The 15131-nt window shown below is 46.4% G+C and overlaps 1 protein-coding gene across 3 annotated transcripts in view; it reads left to right on the plus strand.

Moving 5' to 3' along the window:
• Positions 1 to 11672: 11672 nt before the first annotated feature.
• USB1 (U6 snRNA biogenesis phosphodiesterase 1) overlaps positions 11673 to 15131 on the plus strand; it is a 30570-nt gene continuing 27111 nt past the window's right edge. Inside the window, exons 1-2 of one of the 3 annotated variants that reach the window (XM_068129239.2) lie at positions 11673 to 12151; positions 13941 to 14030. In XM_068129239.2, coding sequence (XP_067985340.2) covers positions 12012 to 12151; positions 13941 to 14030 — 230 coding nt within the window. In that variant the 5' untranslated portion in view covers positions 11673 to 12011. The remainder of the gene's footprint in view (positions 12152 to 13940; positions 14031 to 15131) is intronic. The other 2 variants (XM_068129242.2, XM_068129240.2) reach the window with 2 other exon arrangements.

Raw genomic sequence — 15131 nt, forward strand, 5'->3', positions numbered from 1 at the left:
AGTGTCGTTGAAGCTGAAGGGAAAGGTGTATGCTGCATGTGTGAGAAGTGTTATGATTTGTGTGAGCGAGACATGGGTCATGAATGTAGAGCAGCAACGAAGGCTGGAAAGGGTGGAAATGCGAATGGTTTGGTGGATGTTCGGAGTATCATTGAGAGAGAGGAAGACAAATGATGAATTGCGAAAGATGATGGGAATAGAGCCTGTGATTGATGCTGTGAAGAGGAACAGGTTGAGATGGTTTGGTCATGTGTTGAGGAAGGATGAAAGTGACTGGTTGAGAAGAGTGATGGAAATGAATGTAGAAGGAAGTAGAGGACGGGGAAGACCGAGAAAGACTTGGCTAAAGATGGTGGAAAAAGAAATGCGGGAAAGGGGGTTAACAAGGAGAGATGCAGAAAATAGAGCAAAATGGAGAAGACTGTCATGGGGACCGCAAGGCTAACCCCCACTCCAGCAGGGAAAGTGGCGTTAAAATGCATGTTGTTGTTGTTGTGTTGTGTTGTGCTTAGCTCTGATCAATGGTGAAGTCTCGTCAGGGTCTGCGAATGGGACCGGCGTTGCGCACGAAGCGTGTGCATTGGCGGTAACCCAGCCTTGTTGTGCCCGTTCACGCTGCAGCGCTCGTACACTCGTCCATGCACGGAGAACCGCAGTTCCTGGGCCACGGCACTGCACATCTCTGATGGCGTCTCTGAACACGGTCAGTCCAAGCACAATCGCGTGAGGGAGAAGAAGCGAGGAAGCAAGAGGTCGTTGTGGGCAACAAAACAAGAGCGAAGGCAAGAGCGAAGGCAAGAAGAGAGCAAGAGGAGGGCAAGAGACAAAATGTCGGTCCGAGAGTTCTTTTAACGTCGGGTCGTGACATCATCAGCGCTTCTCCACCAATCAGCCCGCAGGCCACCACAGCCTGCTCAGCTCTCCACCAGTCAGCACGCCGCTTCTTGCTCGCCCTTCTTTCACAAATCAATGAGTGCCTTCTTGCTCCGCCCTGGCCAATCAGCGAGTCCCTTCTTACCCCGGCCTTCCTGTTGGTCAACTCCCGCCCAATCACTGTCCTTCTGGGTGTGGCTCTCGGCCTGCCTGAGCTATGTGTGCATGCCAGGCGATGTAGATGGTGGTGTCCATCGGCAGTGTTCAGAACTGGATTCCGGTTGGTTTTATTGTTATGTGTGGTTTAATGGGCAATTCCTGCGCTAGTGTCTATCGCGGTGCCATAAGGGACAAAGGATAAATCACCAAGGGTAAGACGTACAAGGGATAATTTATCCTTGTGCCGTAAGCTAGTTAACATGCCCCGCCCCCTCATGACGTGGACAGATATATACTTATCTGACATTCAGACGCTAAACTCATACTCATACTCATAGCGACGATTCAGCTAAACAGAACTTATTACATGGTGATGGTTCTTACCGGACATCCGGAGCATGTTAATTTATAGAAATCTACGTGACTCTACATATCACTGCCTACCCCACAGACATATCAATATATATATATATAAATAAAATAAAATACGAGGGAGGTATTAAATAAATGAATATTTAAGATATAAATTAAATATTTTTATATTCAAATACAAAATAAGAGTGAATATGGTGTTAATTGGAATATCTGGAAAAATCAAAAATAATTATATTCTATAATAATTCTATAATAATTCTAATATAATAATTCTATAAATAATTCTATCCGGCAAAAATAAATGAAATAAAAGTGACGACTTTCGTTGAACTTGGGGACGACTAAGAAGAAGACCTTTGTTGGTCGAAAGCTTGTCGAAAATTAAAGATCGACGTCCTGAAGCTACATCCGCGCGTCTGATTTAATCTTCCCATTATATATATATATATATATATATATATATATATATATATATATATATATATATATATATATATATATATGTATATATATATATTGTCGCGTCCCTGGGGTTAAGACCCCTGGGTGACGGATGACCGAAATGAGCTTCAACTCCGAGGCGTACTTCAAACCTTGGCGGGATTGTCTTTGGCGTGCGCAGGAAAGGCCCGAAGCCTTATATGATTGGACAGCCACACTGGGTTAATCCTAATCCACAAACACAAATACGGGACAAGCAAAATGCACAATACAAGAATGAAATGAAAAAATGAAAAAATTAAAGGTGGAGATTTGATTTCATGAAAATAAATGCAAGAGCCAAAAATGAAAAACGAGGTAAAAGCTATAATTCCTAATTGAGACGTCTCCACTCGTTCGTATACAAACAAGGGAAAATGTTAAATAAAAATAAATGATGTTCCTGCCGGCCGGCACTTAACTCTGGTCTCAACAAAAGGGGTTGGCATTTGTCGCCGCCAAACCACCGCACTGGTAGCGCACCAACAAATGGCACCAAAAACACCCAGGCATGAACAAGCAGCCAGCTTGCCCTTCTTTGCTTCCACCGCCAAGCGAGACGTGGCTCTCTATTCGCCCGAAAACCACCACAGTCAATAACACCCCCTCCTCAAACGTTGCAAAACTTCCAAAAGCTCCGACACGTCTCCTCACCAGCGCACCCGAGACAACAGCGCCCACTCATGCCGAGAGCCAGAATGAGACCGTGAGATTACGGATTCTTCCTCTTCTTGAAACTTCTAGCTCTCTGACTTCATACAACCGATCCTGATGTCCCATTTACATCAGTCCATGGCCATGACCAAACTTCGTCTTCGGGGGGGGGGGGGGGGGGAGGGGGAGGAGCCTCACGACCTTACTTGACACCCAGTGACGAAAGTAGAGGCATGGTCTCCCCGTCATGAGTCGTCAGGGGCCAGAGTCTAATATCTGTTCGGGAATGTTCGGATGACGTGGAGGTTTACTTGCCGATTGGCAAATGTGCTGGTTTCTGTCGGCTTGTCTGTGTGGTTGTGGCAATGTGCCGATTGCATGGCTGGCCGAGTGAATTTTATTAGAACAAAGGGAAAAATCACAGGGGGCCAATTACACACTGCGGTTTATTAATCTTACGCCCTAAAACTAGTTAACACCTGTCTCAAACCTCAAACCTGCGACCCTCCTACAAATCCTGGTGGTGTCTGGTCAAATCTGTTTCTGGTGTTTGTTCCCCCTCCATCCCCTCCCTTACCTCAAATGGCTACACAGCTGACACCGCACATGACAAAGCCGAATGCCTCAACTCTGTGTTTGCCTCAAAATCTTGTGTCCCAAACCCATCTCAATCTGTACCCACCTTACACAGTCAAATCTAGCTGCTTCTGGACTCTGTGTTCTTCTCTCCTGACAAGGTGGAGAAGTTTCTGTCAAACCTCGACTCTGATTCTGCAACTGGAGCAGACGGCATCCGCCCACGTGTCCTAAAATACTGCTCTACTTCTCTATCTCACCCTCTCTCTGTTCTCTTCACCTTCTCTTTTGCTCAAGGTGATCTGCCATCTGCTTGGAAATCAGCCAACATTACCGCTTTACACATAAAAGGTGCAGAAACAGATCCTTGCAACGACAGACCAATCAGCCTGCTCCCAATAATCAGCAAGGTCATGGAATCCTTCATCGCTTCTGACATCAAATCCTTCCTCTTCTCCAATGGCTTCATCTCGGATCATCAATTCGATTCCGACCAGGTCATTCTACTCTGGACATGCTGCTTCTGCTGTCTCAACAATGGATGGAGATCCTCAATGCCAAACAGGAAATCAGAGCTGTCTCCCTTGACATATCTCGTGCCTTCGATATGGTCTGGCACCCCACTCTGCTCACCAAACTCTCCTCCTATGGTATCCATGGAAATCTCCACGCATGGGTTGCAGACTTCCTCTCTGGTCATAGTCAATGTGTGGCCCTGAATGGCATTCTATCATCTCTCCCTTTCTGTTCAGCCTGGAGTTCCTCATGGCAGTGTTCTTGGCCCTGTGCTTTTTCTGGTCTTCTTTAATGATCTCTCCGACTCTCTGGAAAATCCTCTCTATCTCTTTGCTGACGACTCCACGCTCTGCCACTCCATATCTCAACCCTCAGATCGGCAGGCAGCAGCTTCTTCATTCTCTGCAGACCTAGACAATATCTCAAACTGGTCAAACAAGTGGAACATGTCTTTCAATCCTGACAAATCTCACACTCTCACTTTGTCTCTCCGAAAAGACCGTCTGGACAACCCTCCCATCTACTTTTTTAACAATCCTCTCGAAGAAGTTCTGTCACTCAAGCTTTTGGGTCTCACTATCTGCCATGATCTTTCCTGGGAAAACCACATTTCCAAGCTGGCCTCCAAAGCCAGTCGACATCCAGGCATCCTCTCTCATGCAAAGTCCTTTCTGGGCACTTATGAGCTCCTCACCACATACAAAGCTTTCATCCGCAACTCAATGGAATACTGCTCTCCCTTCTAGGCTGGTGCACCTGCCTCACACCTAGCTCGGCTTCACGCGGTTGAAACCAAAGCATTCAGAATCATTGGTATCTCCCGCGATGAAGTTGATTCTGAGGGCCATTCTCTTTCTCACCGCTGCCAGGTTGGTGTTCTTTCTGTCTTCTACTGACTCCTCTCCGGCCTTGCTCCCCCTGCTCTGTCTGTGCTCTGCCCCTCAAATATTCCTGCAGGATGCACAAGATCTGCCAGCTACAATCTTCTGGTGAAACTGCCAAAATCAAAAGTCTCTGCTCACCTTCACTTTTTCATTCCTCTTTTCTCCCACCTCTGGGACAATCTCCCACACTCTCTTCAATCCCTCTCCTCCCTCCAGGTCTTCAAAACAGCTGTTCACCACCATCTCTTATCTTCCCCTATCCAAAACCTTGATCTTTTCTTCCCCTGTTAAAACACCCCAAATGCACCTCCTTCAAATTCCATTTTATCTTTCAATCCCCAACTTCTTTCCTGAAATTCCAAGTGGTGTTCATTTGCTTTATACCATGTACCACTCCCTCCTCCCCCAGCCCTCCCCCTTCCACAGATCTCTCAACGTCCCTGTTCTCTACTGTTGTTGTGCTTGTGTGCTTCCCTCCCTCTCCCCTTCTTGTCTCCCGCTCCCTTCATCGTATGTTGTATGTGTCCGTGCATGTTTTCAAAACAATCCGATCACCGACCATTTCGTCACTCTCGCCTGCCCACTCCAAATTACTCATGTCCCAATTTGTGAGCAAGTACCGGACACTCGGGACAGTAAACATCAAGGCACCTTACCTTATATGCAGGTCGTCACAGATTGATCAGGTCCAAGAGTGCCATCCACCCCGCCGAATTCCAAATTTATCCCATGGGGCCAATCGATTTCCCCAAATTTCCTTTAATCTGGCCATACTGGCAAGCATGAGGATCTACCTCCTCCAGTGACCTTTCCTACACTACTAAACTTGGCTACAACAGCTCCACCCATTTATCGTGCTAGGGCTATCGGATGAGTTGAACAGCTGAACCGCCAACATAGGTCCACGAGTGTTCACAAGGGTGCGACCCACCATCCATCCTTCAACCCCCTGTGAGGACCACGGCTCCACTAGCCCAAGTTGGCCAATGTGGTGAGCACCTGCTGCCAACTCTGCCATTCCCAAAGCCTCAGAACAGGGAAGCACAGTCGCAGTGCATGGCATCCATACAGCCACATCCCCTGCACCTCCACACATCCCCCAGTCCAACCAAATGCAGCCCCCAGTGCCCAACCACAAATGACCTCACCCAGGGTCTAGTTTACAGTCGTGTTCCACCAGGAGTCTCAATCCCAGAAGACAATGATCACACACTTCGGCCACCCATAACACCACATTGACCTCCAGACTGCAAGAAACTCCATCCCTACAACCCGCGGCCCAATATTGGAGTCATCACCACCGTAGCCAGTTGAAGGCTGTGTCCTACTAACCTATCAATTTTGTCCCAGCCTCCAACACTTTGGTCTAACACACTCGGATTAATAATGGTGTCACTAGAGGATTCTTAATCATTACTGATCATTATGTTTGTTCTTATGTCTTTCAGACCGTGTTCATTGTTGAAGTTGCAATAAACCGCCAACTGGATTAACAAAGAGAACTGGTCTTATTTATGAACACAGTCTGCATTGTGACCCAAGGTGTGAGGCAGAGGCACCAGCCAGGAGGGGAGAGCAGTATTCCATCAACCGTACTGCTTTAAACTCCTTTTTCTCTGGTCTTGTTCCTCATCTGTATAAATTACGTCTTCAATGCTCTGGAAAAACTCTCTAATACATGGATCAGGAAGGGTTCAAAACCTCAACCATTTGTTAGGGTGACTGTCAAAATCATGCGCGAAGACTACACAGCCCTTGGCTTTGACCTTTCCACTCAGACCATGACTTGCCATGTCCCCGCGATGGCAGACACAGGGTGCCAGAGTTGCCTTGCTGGTATAAAGGTCATCCACCACCTTGGTTTGCACAAATCTGACCTCATCCCAGTAACCATGAGAATGCGCACCACCATCTCCATCAATATCACCATCTCACCATCTCACCATCTCATCTCAATATCACCAGTAACCATCTCACCATCTCCATCTCCATCAAGGCATCAATATCCTTGGGGCCACTGTACTCCACTTGTCGGGCAAAGACAAACGGGGTCAGGCTGTTGAAACTAGGCAAATGACCTATGTCACAGAAAGCTCTGACAAGCTCTTCCTCAGCAGAGAAGCCTGTGTCGCCCTTGACATCATCCCGGGTAGCTTCCCCAAGATTGGTGTAGATCTGACAGCACAGCAGCCGGGCGCAACAGCAGTCTTACAGGAAGACCCTACTACAGCGTGCCGTTGCCCTCAGCGTCGTCGACCCCCACGACCCCTGACAAAGCTGCCGTTCCCCGCAACTGATGCTAATCGCATGAAGCTACAACAGTATCTCCTTGACTACTATAAGTCAAGCACATTTAACACTTGTGAGCATCAAACATTGCCTCTAATGGATGGCCCGCCCATGAAACTGATGGTGGATCCTAATGCTGAACCAGTGGCACACCACACACCGGTACCAGTCCCACAACACTAGCGGGATGTGGTCAAAGCTGGGATAGACCACGATGTACAGTTGGGTGTGCTTGAACCAGTCCCCATTGGTGAACCCGTCACCTGGTGCCATAGAATGGTTGTCTGTGCAAAGAAGAATGGCCAGCCACGCTGCACCATTGATTTCCAGGCCCTCAACGCCCATGCTACACGGGAAACACATCACACGCCATCACCCTTTCATCAGGCTAGATCGGTTCCGAACGGTAAGAAGAAGATGGTCTTTGATGCGTGGAACGGTTACCACAGCGTGCCCATCTGCAAAGAAGATCGGCACCTGACCACCTTCATCACACCCTGGGGTAGATACTGCTATAAAACAGCCCCTCAAGGGTATATTGCGTCTGGCGATGGATATACAAGACGTTATGACGAGATCGTGTCTGACATCCCCAATAAGACCAAATGCGTTGATGACGTCTTGCTATGGTCTGACTCGCTGGCAGACAGTTTCTTCCAGGCTGTTCAGTGGCTTGACACCTGTGAACAGAATGGAATCACCCTGAACCCTGACAAGTTTGTGTTTGGCGAAGATATAGTGGAATTTGCTGGGTTCGAAATAACTCCCAATAGTGTCCGTCCTTGCAGGAAATACCTACGTGCGATCCTCGATTTCCCAACACCCAAGGACATCACAGATGTACGTTCTTGGTTTGGACTTGTCAATCAAGTGTCATATGCTTTCAGTATGGCTGAGAAGATGTTGCCATTCCGGCAACTACTTAAACCTAGTACACCGTTTAAGTGGGATGAGCACCTCCAAGATGCATTTGAAGAGTCGAAAGCTGTCATTGCCAGTGAGATCGAGGAGGGTGTCCGGATATTCGACCCAAGCAAGCCCACGTGCCTCGCTACAGACTGGTCCAAGACTGGCATTGGCTTCTGGCTACTGCAGAAACACTGTACCTGTACCAACATAAAACCCTTCTGTTGTCACACAGGATGGAAAATCACACTCGTTGGCAGCAGATTCACCCACCCTGCTGAACCACGTTATGCACCAGTTGAGGGTGAGGCCATAGCAGTTGCTGACGCCCTAGACAAGGCCAGATACTTTGTTCTGGGATGTGAAGACCTCATAATCGCTGTTGACCACAAACCTCTGCTCAGGATCTTTAATGATCGAAGTCTAGAGGATATCTCAAACGCTCGACTTAGGAACTTGAAGGAGAAGACCCTGCGATACAGATTCCGGATGGTCCATGTGCCGGGGATTAGACATCGTGCCACAGACTGCAACTCACGCCACACTACTGGAGAGCCTGTGAAACTGACCCTCACTGACGATATGGCGGCCATTGATTCCACACCCATCATCCTGACACATTCCAAAACCCTCCTGAGTGGCTTACGTAGATCAGCACCAGAAACCCCCGACGACTATGTTTCCACGTCTGCTATGTCCTCCCTCGCCTCACTCAGCCTCAAATCTGTAACATGAGACAGGGTTCGAACCGCAATAGCGAGTGACAATAACATGCAGAGCCTTGTTGAACTTATCGAGTCAGGTATCCCTGAATTCCGTCATGAGCTCCCTGGACCCTTACGCGAATACTTCCAATTTCGAGATAGTCTACATACAGTTGATGGTGTCATACTCTACGAGGATCGTGTCCTTATACCACCGTCTCTCAAGGACGAGGTGTTAGCCGCTCTGCACGCTGCCCATCAAGGGGTCACCTCTATGACTGCGAGAGCCGAGTCTTCCATCTTCTGGCCTGGCATCGCCCCTGCCATTGTGGCCCTTCGTGCTGGGTGCTACCATTGTAATCGGATTGCGCCCTCCAATCCAAGTGAACCACCCACTCCTCTGACACCTCCAGATTATCCATTCCAATGCATGTGTGCCGACTACTTGCACTACAAAGGATGCAACTACTTGGTAGTGGTCGACCGGTATTCTAACTGGCTGATAGTTGAGAGAGCCTCACATGGTGCAGGTGGACTCATCGCTTGCCTAAGACATACCTTTGTCATATTTGGTATCCCTGATGAATTAGCTTCCGATGGTGGTCCTGAATTCACAGCTGTCGCTACACGTTAATTCCTCAAGGACTGGGGTGTACATCATCGACTCTCCTCAGTAGCTTATCCACATAGCAACTGCCGTGCTGAAGTTGGTGTCAAGACTGTGAAGCGTCTTCTCATGGACAACACTAGCCCTAATGGAGGCCTTGATACCGATGCATTCCAACGTGCACTGCTCCAGTATAGAAATACTCCAGACAGAGACACAAAACTCTCTCCAGCGATGTGCATTTTTGGCCGCCCAATTCGAGACTTCATCCCAATACCACCTGGCAGATACAAACCTCATAACATCTGGCATGGGACTTTGGCGGCTCGGGAGGAAGCACTTCGCAACCGCCACATGAGAGACGCTGAGCGCTGGTCTGAACATACCAAGAGACTCTTGCCCCTTGTTGTCGGCGACTGTGTTAGCATCCAGAATCAGACCGGGCCACACCCCCTCAAATGGGACAAAACCGGCATCATCATCGAGGTTCGCCAGTTTGACCAATATGTGGTAAGAGTTGACGGTTCAGGATGGGTTACTCTGCGCAATAGGAAATTCCTGTGAAAGTACATTCCTGTGCTAACACCCCTACCAAGATTGACGATAAGAGTGGTAAGAGTTGACGGTTCAGGAAGGGTTACTCTGCGCAATAGGAAATTCCTGCGAAAGTACATTCCTGTGCTAACACCCCTACCAAGATTGACGAAAGATGGTGATATTGGAGTGCAGAGACCAATGGTTCGGCAGAACATCCCACACCCATGCATTGTGCACACCACAACCCCGGCCAGTCACAAGGAGGCTTGTGGCCCATCCATTACTAGTCCAATGCCACCACAACATCCCACCATCAACTCTGACACCACTCCACCGCAGCCACCTGCTACGTTTCCTGTTGAATCACCCAGGGTCAACCGGAGCCCTCCTGGCCGCCATCAGCTCTTTGATGATGCTACATCCTCATCCATGGCTAAGTCATCGCAGGTAACTCGGCATATCAGTGCAGCGACTCCAATGTCACCTCCTCAAGTCAGTGGTCCCAAACTCAATACGGTTACCACACGCCCTGCACTTGACAAACCAGCTGCTGCACCCAGACGGTCCGTCCGAAGCACTAGCAAGCCTGCCTGGCACTCTGACTATGACATGTGATTCTGGCATTGACCATTACTGACATTGTGTTTGGTTTCTGGTTCACCAGTTCTTCAATTAGCTTCAAAGTTAGTTACATATATTCTTCATATTCTCAGTCTTTGTCATGCCAAAAGACACACATACTTGTTATACACTTATATTTTCCATGCCAAAGACTTGGGGGGAGAAAGGGGATTCTTAATCATTACTGATCATTATGTTTGTTCTTATGTCTTTCAGACCGTGTTCATTGTTGAAGTTGCAATAAACCGCCAACTGGATTAACAAAGAGAACTGGTCTTATTTAGTCACTGTCCCCAGTGTCCACCACGGGCTCACAAAATTCCACCTCAATTTGCATTTAGCCCTCAAATTACCCGTGCTCTTTGGGCCAAGTTTAAACAAAATCGGTCCTAGTATGGCCGAGAAATGGTTGGGGACACGTTTCAGTAACAAAATGGTTTCTAGTCGGCCATCTTGGATCTGACCTCAAAAAGAAACAACGTGCATATTTAAGCTGTCATTCATTATCTGTGTGCCAAGTTTGAACAACATCGGTAAATACATGTCCTTGAAATGGTTGAGGACGTATTCAACATCAGATTTTTTTGCAACTAAAATGGCCGCCAATCTACCAGTCGGCCATCTTTGATCAGATCATAAAGTGAAGTGCACGTGTATGCACCATGTACTCTGCTTTTGCAAAGTATGAACAAAATCGGACCATACATGTTCAATAAATAGTTGGGGACATGTATGTCACAAAATGGCCGCCAGTCGGCCATCTTGGATCTGATCTCGAAAGGAAATGACATGCATATATGTAAGCCATAATTCATTATATGTGTGCTAATTCATTATATGTATATGTGTGCCAAGGCTAGACCGCTTAGAGGTGGGTATCACGAGCGACGAGCCAATAGTTTACATGCAGACAACATTGGGACATTGAATTGCTTCCACAGTGCAACCCCACGGTATCCTTCGCAGAGAGTAGGCGAGCTATGGACGATGGTACGCCTGAACAAATTCAAATGTAATTCCTGCCCTAACGTACAAGCACAAGGTCAGGGGCACGCACCTCCGAGCATTTTGTGACACATTGTACTCGTTCATTTTACTCACAGCAGGAGCAGGTGGAAGTTTTAACTCTTCAGTATAAATCAGTATATGCAGTGTATTATCGCCATGTTGGTATTGTTAGCGGCAGAGGCTTTCATGTTGATTTTGAAATATTTATTTACCTGCTCTTTCCTCACCTTCAGTCATTTAGAAAAGCACAATTTGTTAAATGCTTTTACAGCCTTTGGATCCAAAGGTTTTCGAAAAGAGCAGGACATTGGGGGAAATACGTGCTGTGCAAAAATAGTCAGTATGTATTAAAATCTGAAATCTTAAGATTGCGTAAATACTGTATATTAGTGCGATAAAAGGATCCGATCCGATGAAAGGATGTTTCGATTTCCATTATTATGAAAAATGTATGATTTTAACATTTTATTTAGGAACGGGATCACATCACACATGTGAGTTCGGCTAAACACTTCCGGCTTCGTACTTCCGCATTCGCTGAGGTGGTGATGTAGCACTAATGGAGCTCTGGTGGAGCTGTTAATAGTGTTACTGTATTAGTTCTTGTAAAATTATCCGGCTAAATCAAAAGTATTAAAATATACAAACAAACCCTTTATGAAGATCGTGGCACATCCTTCTTGTTCTATATCCTACGTTTGTGGGTTTTCCTTCGAGTTTTCAATAAAGACAACGCGACAGGGACTAAAATCGATTACTTTAGCGGCATTCGTTTTAACTATGGACTATTAAGGAACGAAATATCCCAACTTGATATTGGCCATGGCCTTGGGACTAGTCTGTTACAGTAGTTCGGAGGACGAGGATGGTGATGGTGATCTTGGACCAGGGGTCGCCATGACAACCATGGGAGATTGCAGAGCTTACTTTTGTTGTGAAAATCTTCATTCTTCCGAGGATGGGTAAGACGTCGTTAGTCTGTTTTTCGATTGTATGATCATAATTCTTAAGTAACGATGTATTAAAATGATCGTTTGCTGAATACAAATAACAAAAAGAAGGTAACTCTAGGTTGATGGGTAATGGAACACATACGTCATACATCCCTGGGGTGAGTTTCGTTGGTTTCTTGGAGAGTGCTCGCCAAGTCGCTTAAGCTCTCAAGCAAGCACTCCAACGGAACGGTTGATAAGGAACGGAATGCTTGCAAGCGCTAGCGAACTACCCGGTGTTTCACAGGCCGGGTGATTCATCAATGCGTGTTCCGTCCCTCGGATGGACGTTAAGCCGGGCGTCCTGTCTGCTGGTATTAGTTAGTGGACGTTAAAGATCCCACGGTGTCCTCGCTGAAGAGTAGGCTTGCTATCATCAGCATTCAGCACCCTGAACAAACTAGATGGTATTCATAGAATACTTACCCTGCACAGTCAATTATTATTGTCTCTTCTGCTTTTGAACGTTTTTTTTTTTTCTTTGATCCAATATGGCTGCCAGACCACGTGAGCAATGACATAAATTTATATTCTCGAATATAATTATTGCATAGATCACGCTCAATAAATTTCAAACTGATCAGACGAAGTGTTGTCTCTGTCAAATTATGACATCATAATTATAACACCAATGACGTCATCGTTAACAACACCTATTCTCCATGTGGAGTTATTTTCAAAGAGCCACGTTTCAATTTTTGTCCGTTCAGTGGTTTCGGATATATATAGAGGTGTAATGTTTTTCCAAGATGGCGCCCGTACCACGTGACCTATGACGTCATAATTATTAATTTAAAATTCGACAGGCGGAGGCACTCCTATGGTAAAATTTCGTGTCAATCGGACCAACGGTTGCCGAGAAAATAGATTTTTCAAATGCATACATGTACGCACGTACGCACGTACGCAACCGAATGCCTAACCCTGCTTTCTGCTTCGCGAGCGCAGGGTAATTACAAATTCCTGCCCTGACTCCCACGGGAAGGCAAAGGCAAACCACCTATTGCAATCCTCACTGTGGGGCTACTTTGGCAGTACTGAACCTGCTTTCAGGGCAGAACATTAGAAAGGAGGAATAATACGGAAACTAGAAAGGGTAATCAGAGATTCCAAACCCTCGCCAGGAATTTTGTGTGGTTTTGTATGGTGGTGTGGTTGTTTGTGGTGTGTTTTGTGTGGTGTGTAGACGATGCATTGACGATGTAGGTTTATGTTCATGCAACAGACAAACACTCCTTTTCGGTTTTATTGCACGGATTCACCTTCCAATCGTGTATATTTTATAGACTTACTCACATTCTTAATGGTACAACTTTTTAGAAACACTCGCATTCTAATAGTACGTACTTTATAAACGTGTTCACATTGCAGTAGTATGTACATTATAGACGTACTGAAATTGTGTGTGTGTGTGTGTGTGTGTGTGTGTGTGTGTGTGTGTGTGTGTGTGTGTGTGTGTGTGTGTGTGTGTGTGTGTGTGTGTGTGACACAGACAGACAGACACACAGACAGACAGACACAGAGACAGACAGACACAGAGAGAGACAGACAGACATCTACAGATAGGGATCAAGACTGCAGGAGAGGTGGTAAAACACTGATTCCACCGACCTGTCTCCGATATGAGATAAACAGACCTCGAGCTTCAGTCTCACCGCGAGAGATGCCAAATAATGTAGAGAGCTCCCTGAATTGATGGTGTTTTTGCTCTTTAAGAAATCATATCTCGCTCTTCCTTTTGTGCCCCCATTTCTTTTAGACAACCCAGAACCCCTCCGAAGAAGCAAGCTAAGTTGGAACAAAGGTCTGCATCTCCACAGCAAGACAGAACCTCAAAGCGGATGTCCTGGTAACTAAATATGCTGTCTTTGAATTAACGGATGTGCTAGATTGCATTTTTGGCCTGAACATTTGATTTTTGCTCACAAATTCAAAGAGCAACAGTTGAGCAATGGAAAAAAAACTATTCGTAATCGGGCAGATTTGTAACGGAATCTACCATCAAGGAATGGGTGAGAAATGTTATTTCACAGCATGTTTTACTAATTAGTGCTGCTTTTGTGTTCTTGGGGTAGTAACGGCGTCTATGCCTGGCTACCTCATCGCCCATCTTGAATCTGGGAGAACATACAAGCAAATGAGAACAGAACAGAACAAACTAGAACGGCACTCGGTAGAGCGTATGCTGCGTATACCTCCGTCAGGCTGGACAGTTTATGTTTTGTATCCCAATGCTAGGCCGGATCTGGATTCGGACCTGAACCAAAATCTAATCAGCTTGTTCTTCTCACCTAACCAACTCATCCAACAAGTTTAGTAATAACTCGTCCATAACTTTTTTTAAATATCATGTTGTATATCGGTTTTAGCCCTATCTCTCAATGGTGAAGAATCACTTTTTTTTTTTCTTTTTTTTTTTTGTATACTGAATCGGGGCTCGTGAAAGAGCTAACATTTACTTCACAAACAAATCGACCAGACAAACAAAATACACAAAAAGAGGGAGCGGAAGACAAGATGGGGAGAAAAGGGGAAGCACACAAACACAACATCCGAGAGCAGGGAGATGTGTGGAAGGGAGAGGGCCCGGGGGTAGGAGGCATGGGAAGGGGGGGGGGGGGGAGGGAGAAGTATAAAGCACAAGGACACCAAGGACTTCCAGGACAGAAGTTGGTATTTCAAAAAGTGGAATTGGGGTGAAATTAGTGGGGGTAGAAAAGATCAAGGTTTTGGATGGGGGAAGATAAGAGATGGTGGTGAACAGCTGTTTTAAAGACTTGGAGGGTGGAGTGGGATTGAAGAGAGTGAGGGAGTTTGTTCCAGAGGTGGGAGAAAAGAGGAATGAAGGAGTGAAGGTGAGCAGAGAGTCTTGATTTTGGCAGTTTAACCAAAAGAGGGTTGCAGGCAGATCTTGTGCGACCTGTAGGAATATTTGCGGGACAGAGCCCAG

Source organism: Myxine glutinosa, chromosome 9, assembly GCF_964187855.1.
Source record: "Myxine glutinosa chromosome 9, kmMyxGlut1.1, whole genome shotgun sequence".
Taxonomy (NCBI): Eukaryota; Metazoa; Chordata; class Myxini; order Myxiniformes; family Myxinidae; genus Myxine; species Myxine glutinosa.